The sequence below is a fragment of the Eptesicus fuscus genome, chromosome 6, assembly GCF_027574615.1.
Source record: "Eptesicus fuscus isolate TK198812 chromosome 6, DD_ASM_mEF_20220401, whole genome shotgun sequence".
Classification (NCBI taxonomy): Eukaryota; Metazoa; Chordata; class Mammalia; order Chiroptera; family Vespertilionidae; genus Eptesicus; species Eptesicus fuscus.
The window spans coordinates 86,688,742-86,702,236 of NC_072478.1; the positions used below are offsets into that span (position 1 = coordinate 86,688,742).

The window sequence follows — 13,495 nt, forward strand, 5'->3', positions numbered from 1 at the left end:
CACCCCACTGAATTACTCATGACCCCCAAAAATCAGAATATAGGTTTCTCTAATACACACCCAGGTGAACTAATTACAAAAACTAAACTAAACAAAAACACTTTGGATAAGAGCTAGTTGGCCATACAATAACTGGGTGGACCTGTGAGACTGAGTCATGAGGCCACATACCAGCTGTTTGCCTCAGACAGGGCAGTGTTTCAAGGTGCGGGTTCCTAGAACTTCCACTCTGAGGGCTGCACAATATTAGATCTAGAAGAGCCCTGGAGTGTCTGTCAACAAATACTTATTGATACCTACTGTGTGCCAGGCACTGTTCTAGGTATTGGGGGTGCCATAGGAAATCCTACTGACAAGACCCATACTTTCATGGTGCTAACATTTCAGTGGGGAAGAGAAGGGGTAAACAATTGTAACAAATGAACCAGAGACATGGGGCATTAAGAGGGAGATAGTAACGTAAGTTAGGAGGCTGGGAGAATCCCCCAATGTCTCATTTGCTTGTCCAGCTGCTCCCTTCCACACAGGAGGAGGACCAGCCAGAGACAGCAGTGACCTGGTCAAGACCAAGCTGGACTGAAGCAGAGTTGGAAGTGAAACCGGTCCTCCTACAAAGCCAATCCCTTCTTCACAGCCTCTCCCAATCTTACTTTATTTCCTGGTCATTATCTAGCCCCTTAGACTCTAAGACCGAGGGAGGGAAACTAGAGCTCAAGCACTCCCTTGTTGGCCCCAAGGCACAAGGGTCCCCTTAAGTCATCCCATTACACCCCAGGACCCAGAGAGAAGCCCAGGTGGGGCGGGGCCTGAATACGGGTCGGCGTGTCCAGCAGGTGGCAGCAGCGAGCGGCCGCGCCCCCTGCACTGCCACCCCGCGAGCCCGCATCATGGATGTCGAGCTCTCCTATTTCGCTTTGCTCGCCTTGGAATTCGAGACCCCAGACGAGAAACAGGATTCATGAACCGGTCGCAGGGGCCCGGGCAGGGGCCTCTGGCTCCCGACGCTGGCCGAAAGGTGGGTCCGGGGGCGGGTCACTGCTCTCCGAAGCCGGGCGGGGACGCGCTGCCCAGAGGAGCCGGCTCTCCGCGCGCTGCCCCCGCCCTGCCTCCCTGTGGTCCACACCCCCTTTGGGCTCCGGAGCTGCTGGGCTGGAGTAGTTGGGGGTGCGTGCGATCAGGCGCCGCCAGCCCTGCTTCTGCGTCTGATTCGGGTCCGAGGGCAGCAAGACCCGGGCACCCGTGTTCTGCCCGCCTCCTCTTCCTCCCTGCTCTCACCTGCGCCTCTTAGTCCACTCGCCTTCAAGGCCAGTGGTTACAGCCCAGACTGAGAGGGGACAGCAGAGGGAGAGAGAGCACCTGAGGATACAGAGCTGGCACTGGACTGCCTTTTCACCCCCAGGTGATGAGTGAGGTCGGAAGATCGGAAGATTTTAAAAGCAACCAGGGCCTCCGTATTGAATGAAAGACCCAGTGCAAAGGCATCACCATGAACACGAGCAGTAAGTGGGTCCTCCTCTCCTTTGCCATGGGAACAGGGTGGGGGCGGGAGGTGCAGGAGCCTGCGCCAGGGCTGCCTGGAAGGAGGAAGGAATCCTGGCATCTGGGTGGACACAGGGCCCCCAGACTCCTTCGTGGTCCTTTCTGTGCTCTCCCGCAGAGAAACGGGGGTCTGGTTTTTCGTGATCATTTTGCCAATGTTTTATGGGCAGGCAGCGCCACTTGCCTCTGCAAGGAAGGCTGCCTGTCTCCTTCTAGCAATGCCTGGGAAGGCCTCCGAAGCCATTGTCTGACTGTGGGGGCTCTGAGGAGACCTCTCTCCACACAGCTGGAAAGCCACGGAGAGCTCGGCTGGTCCTGGAGCTGGGAGGAGCAGGGAGGCTGGCCCTCAGTGGGTGGGTCTGGGGATTGTAAGAGATCCCTCTCCTGAGTGCCTGCAGCCCCGTGGGCCGGAGCTGCTTTCTCCACAGAGCTGTAGGCTGCTTAGCCGTGCCCAGAAGGAGAGAAAGAGACAAGCCCTTTGGCCACGGCCTCTATCATGCCAGAGGCAACAACTGCTTTGCGGAGCCAGGACCAGACATTTTGCTACTGGGCTGGGCCCCAGTTGTTGAGAAATGCAGCCAGAAATACAAAGAGGCCCAGTCCGTTTCTTATCACTGTAGTCCCTTAGACCGTGGGGCACCCGCTGTGGCACCGCCCTGAAGGGGAGGGCTGGGTCAAGTCCCCCTCCTGCTCCCTCATCAGCTGAGCTTGCTGGGTCACTGCAGCAGCAGGTGGGGTTATTGAACCGGGGGACCCCTAGGAACATTCGCTTCCTTGGGTCTCTGACTTGCCCATCAGTCTCCTTTCTGGATCCCAGATTGTCTGTAAAAGGAGAGGGGTTGAATTAGAGACCCTTCAAATATAAGAATCTACAAGTTTCTTCTAAAAAAAAAAAAAAGCTAGAGCTGAGCAGCAATACCAGGAAAATCAGAACCTTCTGAGACTGTGTCCAGATCAAACCCACTGTTCCCTCACCTTCCCTCCATTTCCGGGCTGTTGGCAAGGAGGAACGGAAAAGAGCGAAAACCACTGTGATGGAAATGAAATATTTCTTTACTATGTATTTGTATGACTTCTCTCTGCTGCCTCCCATTGTGTGTTACATGGCTGCGCGAAGCAAGCGAGCGAGGCTGGACTCGCTTTGCCTCTTTCAGCCAAAGAATGTGCCTCTTGGTTTTGCCAGCCTGGAACGGTGCTTTGGCTCCACACCAGGCTCAGGAAAAGGGCAAAATTCTGTAGACCCCATCACTTAGTGGGCCACATGTCTGCATCTGGTGCTTTCAGGCAAATAAAGATGTGAACAGCCTGTCACTTCTCACTGTCTCTAGCAAAAACTGGATTTATCGGCGTCCTTTCTCACTAAATGACAGAACAGAAAGAGGGCTCACCTTTTTTTCAAGGAGCTAAGAAATAAGGTAAAATAAGCCACTAACCACCCCCCCGCCTTTTCTCTCTCTGGAATTGTAAGGAATTCTTGTCCTGTTAGCAACACTGGGTATTCTTGAAGGAATGAAACAGAGATTTTACTTAAGAAAAAAAAAAAAAGAAATAATGACCAATAGAGTTGAAACTGCAGAAGATGAGGACTGACAAAAATGTCATTCTAGACACTTTTTCTAAGTCCGGAGATTAGTGGATAATAAACAGAGTAGAGTGATTAGGGCAGCCTAGAGGTCTCTGAAGTCCCCATAAGAGGAAGTGCTCCCTGGGCAACACTGTAGAGAGACTGGCTCAGGGCTCAGGGCTCAGGGCTCAGGGGCTGGGCTCCATCATCACTGAGGCTCCTCCCAGCGCTGAGCCTGCAGGTGGAGAGAGCAGAAGTCAGACCTCTCTGGAGTGAAGGTGTGGCAGGGTCCTAAGGACACAGAACAGGGTGTTGACAGGACATCTCTGGGGCAACCTGATCTAAGCAAAAATGCTCTCCCCTTTGTGATGTGACATTCTTAACTTAATCCTCATGCCTGACATTAAGCCTAAGAGAATCTCAGCTTTTCTTTCACTTCCGTTTCCTGGGTCCTCACTCTCCCCCGGCCACTGTGCTAAGCATTTCACCTGCATGAGCACCCCAAACTCTCACACCCAGCCTGTGGGATTGCATTGTTACTCCCATCTCATAGGTGAAATCTTCTAAGGGTTTACAATATCTTCTTCAAGTCATGGAATTAATAGTTGGATTATGAAGGGTTCTTGGATGCATGATAGTTTGACAGTGCATACCATTCCTAATCCATGGTTCAAGGTCACCACTGAAGTGGGAGCAAAGCATGAGCTTATTATTGAGTCTTCATCACTTCCTTTGGGGAAGAGGAGGGGCTGCAGTCTTGGGACAGTGTGTAAGGGCTGACAGAGCGTGGTCCCTGGAATCGGGTGGTCCTGGGTTCCAGTTCTCCTTTTCCATTTATTAGCTGTGGTCCACAGCATGGTGGTCCCATCCACAAAACGGGAATGACAGGCCCTCCTTCGGTGTGGAATGGAGATACACGTCAATGTGTTGTGTAAAATTCAGAATGTGGAGCCTTGGGCATGGCTGGCATCATGTCAGCGATGGTGGTCAGCCTGTCGTCGTCACTGCAGTGGCTGTTTTGGCAGTTGCCACTGTTGGCTTTATGACATTAGCGAGCATTATGACAATATGATCACTCAACCTCTCGGATGTTATACCGTCATCATAAATTGACAGGAGCCCCAGAAGTGTGATTTTCAGGATTACACTGGATTATGAGAAAAATGCTTTGCAAATACATGTATATTGCTTTTATCAATAAGAAACACATGCCTTAGATGTCAAAAACGGGGGAGTGGTCACTCAGCGACACCTCAGTGTGCATTCTTGTTTCATTTTTGTGCACTTTCCTTTTTTCTGAAATCCAGCTGAGCTTCAGGATAGGAATTAGAGAGAAAGGGGTAATTTTGGAGATGATGGAGTGGGTGGTGGTTCAGACCTGCAGAATGTAACAGGTGGGCTTTGGCCCTCAGAGCCAATAGGGAGGGAAAGGAGAGCTCCCTGCAGGGAGAAGGAAATGCATGAGCAGGACACGCAGGGCTCAGGAACCCTGGGCTAAGACTGAGACAGCACACTCAAAGAGCTTCAGCGGAAGGAAAGGGAAAACAGCAATTGCCTCTACCTTGGCCTTTGTTGGGTCTACCGCCAGCCTTTCCTTGCCCTGGCCTGTGCCCAACTTAATTCCAAGGATCCGTCATTTGTCTCCTGACCTACTGAGGCAGCCCACTAACTGGTTTCCCGTCATCCACTCCAGCCCCTTCCATTCTCCCCATCCACCCTCTACATCACACTCTGCTTAAAATTCGGATCCTGCCCTGGCTGGTGTGGCTCAGTTGGTTGGAGCTTCATCCTGTGCACCAGGAGGTCTCAGGTTAGATTCCTGGTCAGGGCACATAACTAGGTTTTGGGTTCAGGGCGTGAACTGGAGGCAACCAATCAATGTGTCTCTCTCACATTGATGTTTCTCTCTCTCTCCCTCCTCCATCTCTAAAATTATTTTTTTACAAATGCTCATTGCTTATTGCTCTTAAGATGTGAGAGGAAACCCCTCAGTGAGACCTGCAGGTCCCAAGTGGCCTGGCCCAGCCTTGCTCACAGCCTGTCTCATCCACACTGCACCACTCTCCATGTTCCCATCCCATATACCTCCTTCCGTTCCCTCTAGCACCTGCTCTTCTGTCTACTCCCCCCTCACCCCAGCTGGTCTCTTCACCTTCCTGAGCTGCAGAAGCCCTCCCAGCTCCCCAGCCCAGCTAGCATCCCCCTGATGTGCACTCTCCATGCACCTTGGTCCTGTTCCTTCAGAGCCTCCAGTCTGTCATCACACACTCATCCAGGTCATTTTCCTGAACCACACAGCAAGGAGGGAGCTGACCCCAGATCCCTTGCTCTCACAAAACCCTAGAGCCATGTGGGCACCACCATCTGAAGTGCATATTCTTAGGCAACAAAGTTTTTGGTTATCCCCTGTCAGTGTCTCCCATTCCCATGTCGGCCCAGGATTTCCAAAGCCTCTAGGTCCAAAGCGAGGGGAGATGGTTGACCCCAGAATACCTGAGGCCCTGAGCACCAGAGTCATTTCTGTGTCCCATAAAATGCTGTGTTCTTCACTTGGGTCGGAACTCCCAGAGCTCCTGAAAGCTATGGCTTTCCTTGGTACAAAACCCAGTGCTGGCTCATCCTTGAGGTTGAAGCATCATACACACCATGTACAAAGGTGCCTAGAGCCATCATCACCTTCCTCCTGCCCTCAGACCTCTTCCTGGGTCTCTATCATGGACTGGCATGTCAACAAGTTTTGTTGAAGAGAGTATTGAGCGGGCATACAACCCCCACAAAGATGTCATGGGATAAGCAACACCATCCTGGGGTTGTAAGAACCTGAGCTCTGAATTATAGATTCATGAGTTCAAATGCAAGACCTTTGGTGTATTCTCTCTGTGATCTTGGGCAGGATAGATCTTATCTCTGATCCTGAATTTTATTGTATGTAAAATGTGAGCAGTAATGCCAATGTACAGGGTTGTTGTGAGGATTAAGTGAAATAACATGAGAAACTCATTGGCACTGAGTCTCAGGGAAGGACCTGAACCCGAAATTGAGTTGGCTGCTGAGTAGAGCAAAGTTCTGCAATGATGATACCATCAAAGCCAACCCCCCTCTGGTTGAAAATTAGCCTTTTTTGCTGGGGGTATTGTAGCCACCACCAGGTTCTGTCCATAGGGAAGCCATAGCTTTCAGGAAGATTATTAACCTGCTGTTGTATATGGCATGGGTTGAAAAGGGCGATGCAGGAAGTTAGGATCCTAGGTGAGAGAAAATTACACTAGTTCAGAAAAACTCTGAGGGCCAGGATTTTGATGGCTGTAAGAATAGAAATAAGGGGAAAGATCCTTTAGAAAATAAAGCCTATGTGGCCTAACACCCGATTGAGTTAATAGGATGAAGGAGAAGAGGAGTCTATCTGTTAGGGTCCTGGCAGGGAACAGATGGGCAAGTTGAAGGGAGCTAAATAGAAGGCGTCTTTGCAAGTGTGCAAGAAGGGTGTAGAGAAATAAACGAGGAGAAGCAAGGATGGTCCAGTACCAGGAGGATAGTAACAGCAGCTCATTACCACTCATATCACAACTGTCCCCAGGCCTGATGGGCAAAAAATAACAAATAAAGGAACCCAGAGACCCAGCAAGCTATAGGGTAAGGACTGCCTGGCAGGAGCTGTGGCCCCTGGCTCCCAAGAGGCAGCCAGTCCATGCATGGCAACCCCATGGATCTCCTACAGTGCTAATCCAACCAAGAGACAGAGAGCAAGGAAGGCAGTTGAAGGGCACATCATGGTCAGCCTCCCACGGTACACTGCAGGGTAGAGAAGGGAGCAGAGTGGATCTGGAGAGACCGGGAGTTCAGAACTAAAGATATGCAGCACAAGGAGCATGATGACCCTCCTCTGCTGATGTCGTTGACCATGTCAGGAACTCTAAGAATTCCTTGAGAAAATGTGCTTTTATAAATACAAGCACATAGGATGCCCTCTAAAAAAAAGTCTATATTTGCAAAACAGATAAAATACAGATGATTGTATACTTTATAAGGACAGAGATTTAAAAAACACAACAACAGTGCTTCCCAATGCAACCATAGTTGACAGATGATTACTTGAGGCTAAGGGGGGAGAGAGGAATAATGTAAGGAACAATTGAAAAACCATATAACAATATGATGACTATAACACATCTCTGCAAATCACAATGTGATTTTAAGAGTAGTTGTATTGCATAAAGGAAGTGATATCAATTCTGAACTCCAGCTTTCCTATCTGGCAAAAGCTTTATCTTGCTGAGATAACATCTGCCGTGGTGAATGGTCAACAACTGGCTGATACCCAACATTAGCCAGATACCATTGTAAAAGAATAGAAAACAACCAGAAGTATATAAGCACCTTTGCCAATTAAATTGTTCTCCTGTAGCTCTTAAGGGCGCAGAATGGAACTAAGTAGCTGGATTCAAATTCCAGTTCTGCCCTTTACTTGCTGTGTGACCTTGGGCAAGTCACTTACCCCCTGTGTACCTCAGCTCTTCATCTCTAATGATAATCACAGGGAACATAATTAATAGTGCCTCTCTCATAGAGTTGTTGTAAAGAATAAATAAGTTAATAGTTGTGAATTGCTTAAAACAGTGCCTGGCATGTAACAAGTGTCTATAAAACAAATAAAAACAGTGTATGTTGATTTGCTAGCGCTGCCATAACAAAGTACTGCAAACTGGGAGGCTTAAAAAACAGAAATGTATTACCTCACAGTTCTGGAAGCTAAAAGTCCAAAAGCAAGGTTTCAGCAGGGTTGGTTCCCTCTGAGGGCCATGAGGAAAATTCTCTTCCAGGCCTCTCTCCTTGGTCTACGGGAGATGCAGTTGACCCCAGGGTGCCAGAGGCCCTGAGCACCAAAGTCGATTCTGTGTCCCATAAATGCTGTGCTCCTCACGTGGTCGGAACACCCAGAGCTCCTGAAGGGCATGGCTTTCCTAGGCACAAAACCCAGGGCTGGCTCATCCTTGAGGTTGAAACATCATGCATACCATGTACAATGGGCCAAGATCCATCCTCTCTCATGTCATCAGCTTCCTCCTGTCCTCAGGCCCCTTCTTTGGTCTTGTCCCCTTCTCTCGTCACATTATTTTCCCATTATGTGTGTTTCTGTGTCCATATTCCCCTTTTGATAAGGATACCAATGGTACTGGGACTTTGTTTTAACTTGCTTACCTCTGTAAAGACCCTATTTCCAAATAAGGTCACATTTGGGGGTTCTATGGATTAGGACTCCAAAATATAAATTTAGGGTACACAATTCTAGCCATAACATAGTATTTGTTAAGTAAATGACCCCCCAGGAGAAGATTTTGTTGTGGATTGGTTTCCTCCGAATATCAGCTATTCCCCAGGGCTAGTGATAGTTTATTGTTAAAACACATGTCAGAAAGGAGGTTATCTGCCTACTTTTGATGTTTAAACCCTAATCTCACCACCTCTGGGAACCTGAAGGGAAGAGTTCACATGTAGGAGGTCCCCAGTGGCTTGGTAGTCCCCAGTTGGTCTGTCTTCAGAAAACACACACTCCCCACCTGACCCTCCGTTCAGATCATTATGCACAACTGTCACATCTCCTAGTGTAACGGAATGAACAGTCAAGGTACTGGTTTTCAATCTGCCTAGTTTCTGGGAATGTCCAATACGGGGAATAAGAATTGGTTTACTCATTTGTTCACTCAACAAATATTTACTGGCCAACCTCTGCACTGGGCCTGATGCTGGGCACACAGCAGTAAACATAACAGACATGGCCTTTGCCTTCACAGATCAAACAGGGCCAGCTGGTGACCAGCATGATAGGACATGTTGTAATTGCCCTACACCAGGTTTTCAATGAATTTGAACCATCTACCAACACTGGGAAATTGGGAAATCAAAATTAGGATTTATAGCTTCTCTGAAAGAAACAACTAGAAGGTCTTGCATCCCTGGCTCCATTTTCCTGTGTGACAACAGTCAGTCAGTCAGATTGCTGTTTTCGGTGGTGCGGGTATTGGTCTCCAGTGTGCCACCATTGCCACCACCTCCTGTTAACTTGCACAAGAGCAGCTGAATGTTTTTATGTTACCTTGCTGCTGTAAGCATTTGAATTGTTAAGCCCCATCTAGTAGAGATCCATGTAACATCAAACACAGAGAAGTGTATCTTCACACAGAGATGTGGAAACTGCAGCGTATCTGTTAATTATTATGAAAGAAAGTCCTGTCTGGAGTTAGCAATTGATTAACACTGCCATGCTATTAAGGTCCTCTTGAAGTGAGCAAAACCCTACTGCATGTCCTTATTTCCCCAGCTGAGCTATTCCCAGGAGGGAGATATCATATCCTGTTGGATACAGTTGGGCAAACAACGTCCCGCCCCATCTCCCAGAGGTCAGTTTAGTTTCCAGGGGAACCTAGTAGTAGGGGTTGAGGCACAGACCGAAGGAAGGAAATTCTGGATAATTGGTTCCAGCTCTGGGCACCTTTTCCAGCCCAAAGGAAGGTGCCCTGGGAGGCTGAACTGTTCCAGAGGCTGTTCTGGCATAGAGGACATGCCTGGTGCAGTTGAGGACATCAAGTCAACAGCTGGAGCTCCGTAACAGTAAGGGCAGTTTATACACCCACCCAGCTAAGGAGTGGTTACTGAAAAGCCACATACTGACCCCCATATGGCTACTCAAAACCTCTCCTCTGTCAAATTGGCGTTCTCCTGCTTGAGAAAGAAAGGTGAGAAAGTAGATAATGCCAACCTCATTTCTTCATTTAGGGCCGATTTTCTTCAGGGTAGCAAATAATTCATAGAAAGCAGAGCACCATGCCTGGCATGTAGTAGGTGCTCAAAAGATAGTTGATGAATTAATTTATTCATGCAAAGCTTGCTCTCTTTTTCTTTACAACGAAGACTTCTCTAGCTCTAGACTCATTCTCCTGACTATCTGCTAAGTTGCCCACCTGGGTATTCCAATGTATTTCAGCCTAAATTTTAATAAACTTACATAAACCAACAGTTTAATAAACTTATTCTTTAAAGAGAATAAAGGGGGAAAACTGCTTCAACTTTTTGGTTCCAGTTGATTGCTAGAACCTCCATCTGCCCACTCACCTAAATTAGTAATTAGAAAGTAGGTCATGTGCATTCCCTTTTCTCTCACTCTCCCACGTTCAGTCTGTGTCCACATCTGGTCATTATACCTCTCCAAAATGACCTGAAGTCGTCCCCTCCTCAGCTGCCACAACTTCCCAGTGTTGTTGACAACAGGCACAGCCACTGGAGTGAGAGTTGGGTGGGGGAGGGGTGGGTGGATCTCAAGTTTGGCAGGAAGGAATGGAGCCATGTGGGCTGCTGGACAATGTGATTCCAGGCTGCACGGGCAGGAAGAGGTTGTAGCACTGCTCCGCAGAACCCTGATTAGGCTGTGTCTGAAGCATTGTGTTCAAGGGTGGACAGGGATCACGGGGAGCATGCCCGGGAAAGAGCAGCCAGAACAGTGGAAGGACTCGAACACGCCAGGGACAGGGCATTGAGGGGGCAGTAGGGAGATGCCAGAGCCAGCCCCTCACCTTGGTTTTGTGTTCGCCTCAGAGTATGGGTGGTCCCTTGACAATTTCACACGACGCTACTGGATTGACTCCTGGAACACAGAAGTCTCTAGCCTCTTTCCTAAGTGTGTCACCGAGCAGACAAGGGGTCCAGACAGGCTCCACTTTGCCGCCCTGTTGCTCCCAGTGCTGTGCTTGCTGCTATGTTCTCCGGCAACAGCCCCACCCCCTCTCCTGGCAGAATTCCACGCTCCACTGCCTGTATCATTTCCAAAGCTTCTTCCTCGCATCTGCTTAATTTTGTGCAAAGCACAGGTCTTTCTCCACGGGCTGTTATCTCTTGCCCTCACGGCACCATCAAGGCCAATGAAACAACTGCGTGGCAATAGTCGAATGGCACAATTGATCTATTTTAAGCACCTGAAGTACCCTCCACCAAGTGCCAGTCTTCCCACAGCAGGTGCTCTCGGCGTGCGGGGGTGGGGCAGCGGGAGGTCTGTCCCTGCTTTGTGAAATCCGGGGAAACAGCCCAGAGATCGGGATCCTGCCTGTCCAAGGATGATATAAGGCAACCATAAAATTAGATATTTTCACAGTCAACGTGTGCTGTTCTAGAAGGAGAATTGCCTATCATGCCAGGATTCTATGGTACAGGAACCTCAAATGACCATAAATCCCTCATTCAAAGGAGAGAGACAGAGCCTGGGCCCATGACATGTAGGGAGAAGGCACGTGGGAGGGAGCATTTTTGGAACAAAGAGAAGCCCAACCCACATCTGAAATGCCTTAGCCTCAGATCAATTTTTTCCCTCCTCCTAATCAAGAGACATTCTTTTCCAACTATAGCCTATCTGAGTGTAAATGTTTTGCGTGTATTATTTTTTAATCCTTGCAACAATCCTACCTGGGCGTTGCCTGCATTCTGCATCTAAGGAAGGCCTCCATGTTATGTTGGTTCACACCATCCTTCACAGAACTTGCCACAGTTGCTAACTGTTTTATCCAATAGCTTGTTTTCTTCATTTCTGTCTATTATCCCCTTCTGACAATAAGCCACTTGATGGCTCTGTGACAGACCTGTCATTTTGTTCACTGTTGAGTCCTCCAAACGCATCCCAGTGCTTCACACAGAGTAATGATTGCTAATAACAGTTTACATTTGTTGAACATTTACTGTGTACCTGGCACAGAGCTAAGCTTTTCGCAGACATAAACTCACTTGACCCTCGCAAAGTCCTAGGAGGTAGACACTAATATCCTCATTTTTACAAAGGAGGAAACTGAGGCTCAGAGAAGAAGTCATTAATCCCAAATCTCACATTTAATAGGTAACAAAGCCTAATAAACATATAAATAGATGAACTTAAGGAGGAACATTGTATTCCATTTTGCATAAAAGGGAAATGAGCTTCAAATGCAAAGTCACCTGGCCACAGTCACACGAGCTAGGATGTGGTGGGGGCAGGTGTTTGCAATCATGTCGATCCTACTCTGAGGCCTCCCTTCACCCCTTCCTTCTTCCTCCTTTTCACTGTCTCTCCCCATTTTACTGTGATGAAGGTCATGGGCTGCTTGCTCTTAGGGTCTCCTGTTGGATGTCCCAGCCCTGCTCTCCCATTCACTGGGGCAATGACACAAATCCCCGCGCTGTGTATGGCGATGTGCCAGGCACTGTGAGATAAGAGATGCACAGGACAGGGAGCATGACCTCCGACTGCCTCCTTCCAGCATCACCGAGGGACAGAGGAAGCCATCATGGGTGTTGAGAGGGGAAAGTGAAGAGGAAGAAAGGCCAAATGCCTTTGGAAAACCTGGGGGATAGTGCATGGAGAAGACCTTGAGGAATGAATAAACTTCTGTTAGGCGGAGCAGAAGGGCAGGAAGGGGCATTCCAGATGGGCTTATTCACTCTTCTCCCAGGCAAGCATTCCACAAAGCCTTGTTGCACAACGTCTGCATCCTGGGCTCTTGGGGGGGTGGAGGGCGAAATAAACAGATACAGAGTGTTTGGGGACATGTCAGGAAGTCCAGCTTGTCTACACTCTGTAGCGTCTGAGTAGGTGGAAAGTGAGGAAATAAGGCTGGGGAGTTGGTGAGGATCAGATCTTTGAGAGTTTTAAATGCCAGGCTGGAGAGTATTTGTTACAGTCTGTGGCCAATGGGGAGCCATGAGAGGTTTTGAGCTCAGCAGTGACCCGACCAGAGCTGTGCATTATTTAGGACCATCTCCCCGGCAACACATACCTGCTGGATCAGAGAGCCCAGAGGCAGGGAAGGGCAGGCTAAGTGCAGTGGTGCCCGTGTGAGTGGGAGAGGGGAGGCGTGGGCTGCCAAAAGGATGGCAGTGGTTCCACAGCCCGCTGTGCACTCATGTCGGCATTGCCACCCTTATGCCCACAGGTGGACCTGTTATCTGATTCTGATTTCTGGGGCTGTGAGAACTGATACTTTGAAAACTAGGTTACTGACCAAATTGAGATGCCTAGATAGTGTATTAGATAAGCACAGGAGCTGTGGAGTCAGACTGCCTGGGTTCAAATTCCAGCTCAGCCACTTACTAGCTGTGCAGCTTCCAGAGACTCCCTTTACCCCCAAAGCTCCTGTTTCCTCTTAAGACGGGAATATTTGGGGAGCACTGAGTGAGGGGTTGGACACAAAATGCTTAGCACAGTGCTTGGCACATAGAAAACAATAATGTTTAATAGTGGTGAAATAATGAAATACATTTGTGCTGGGAAATTTACTCACAAAAAGAAAGAGAGTGATTTGGTCCATGGCCCCAAGTTTGCTGACCCCTATACTACATGACCTCCAAGATATCTTCCAATTTTGACATTCCAATGCA

At 48.7% G+C, this 13,495-nt stretch overlaps 1 protein-coding gene across 1 annotated transcript in view; it reads left to right on the plus strand.

Annotated features, from left to right (window-relative positions):
* Positions 1-768: 768 nt before the first annotated feature.
* ABLIM3 (actin binding LIM protein family member 3) overlaps positions 769-13,495 on the plus strand; it is a 101,706-nt gene continuing 88,979 nt past the window's right edge. The window contains exons 1-2 of the mRNA XM_008152183.3: positions 769-1,015; positions 1,400-1,499. Of these exons, the coding sequence (XP_008150405.2) occupies positions 1,487-1,499 (13 nt within the window). The 5' untranslated portion in view covers positions 769-1,015; positions 1,400-1,486. The remainder of the gene's footprint in view (positions 1,016-1,399; positions 1,500-13,495) is intronic.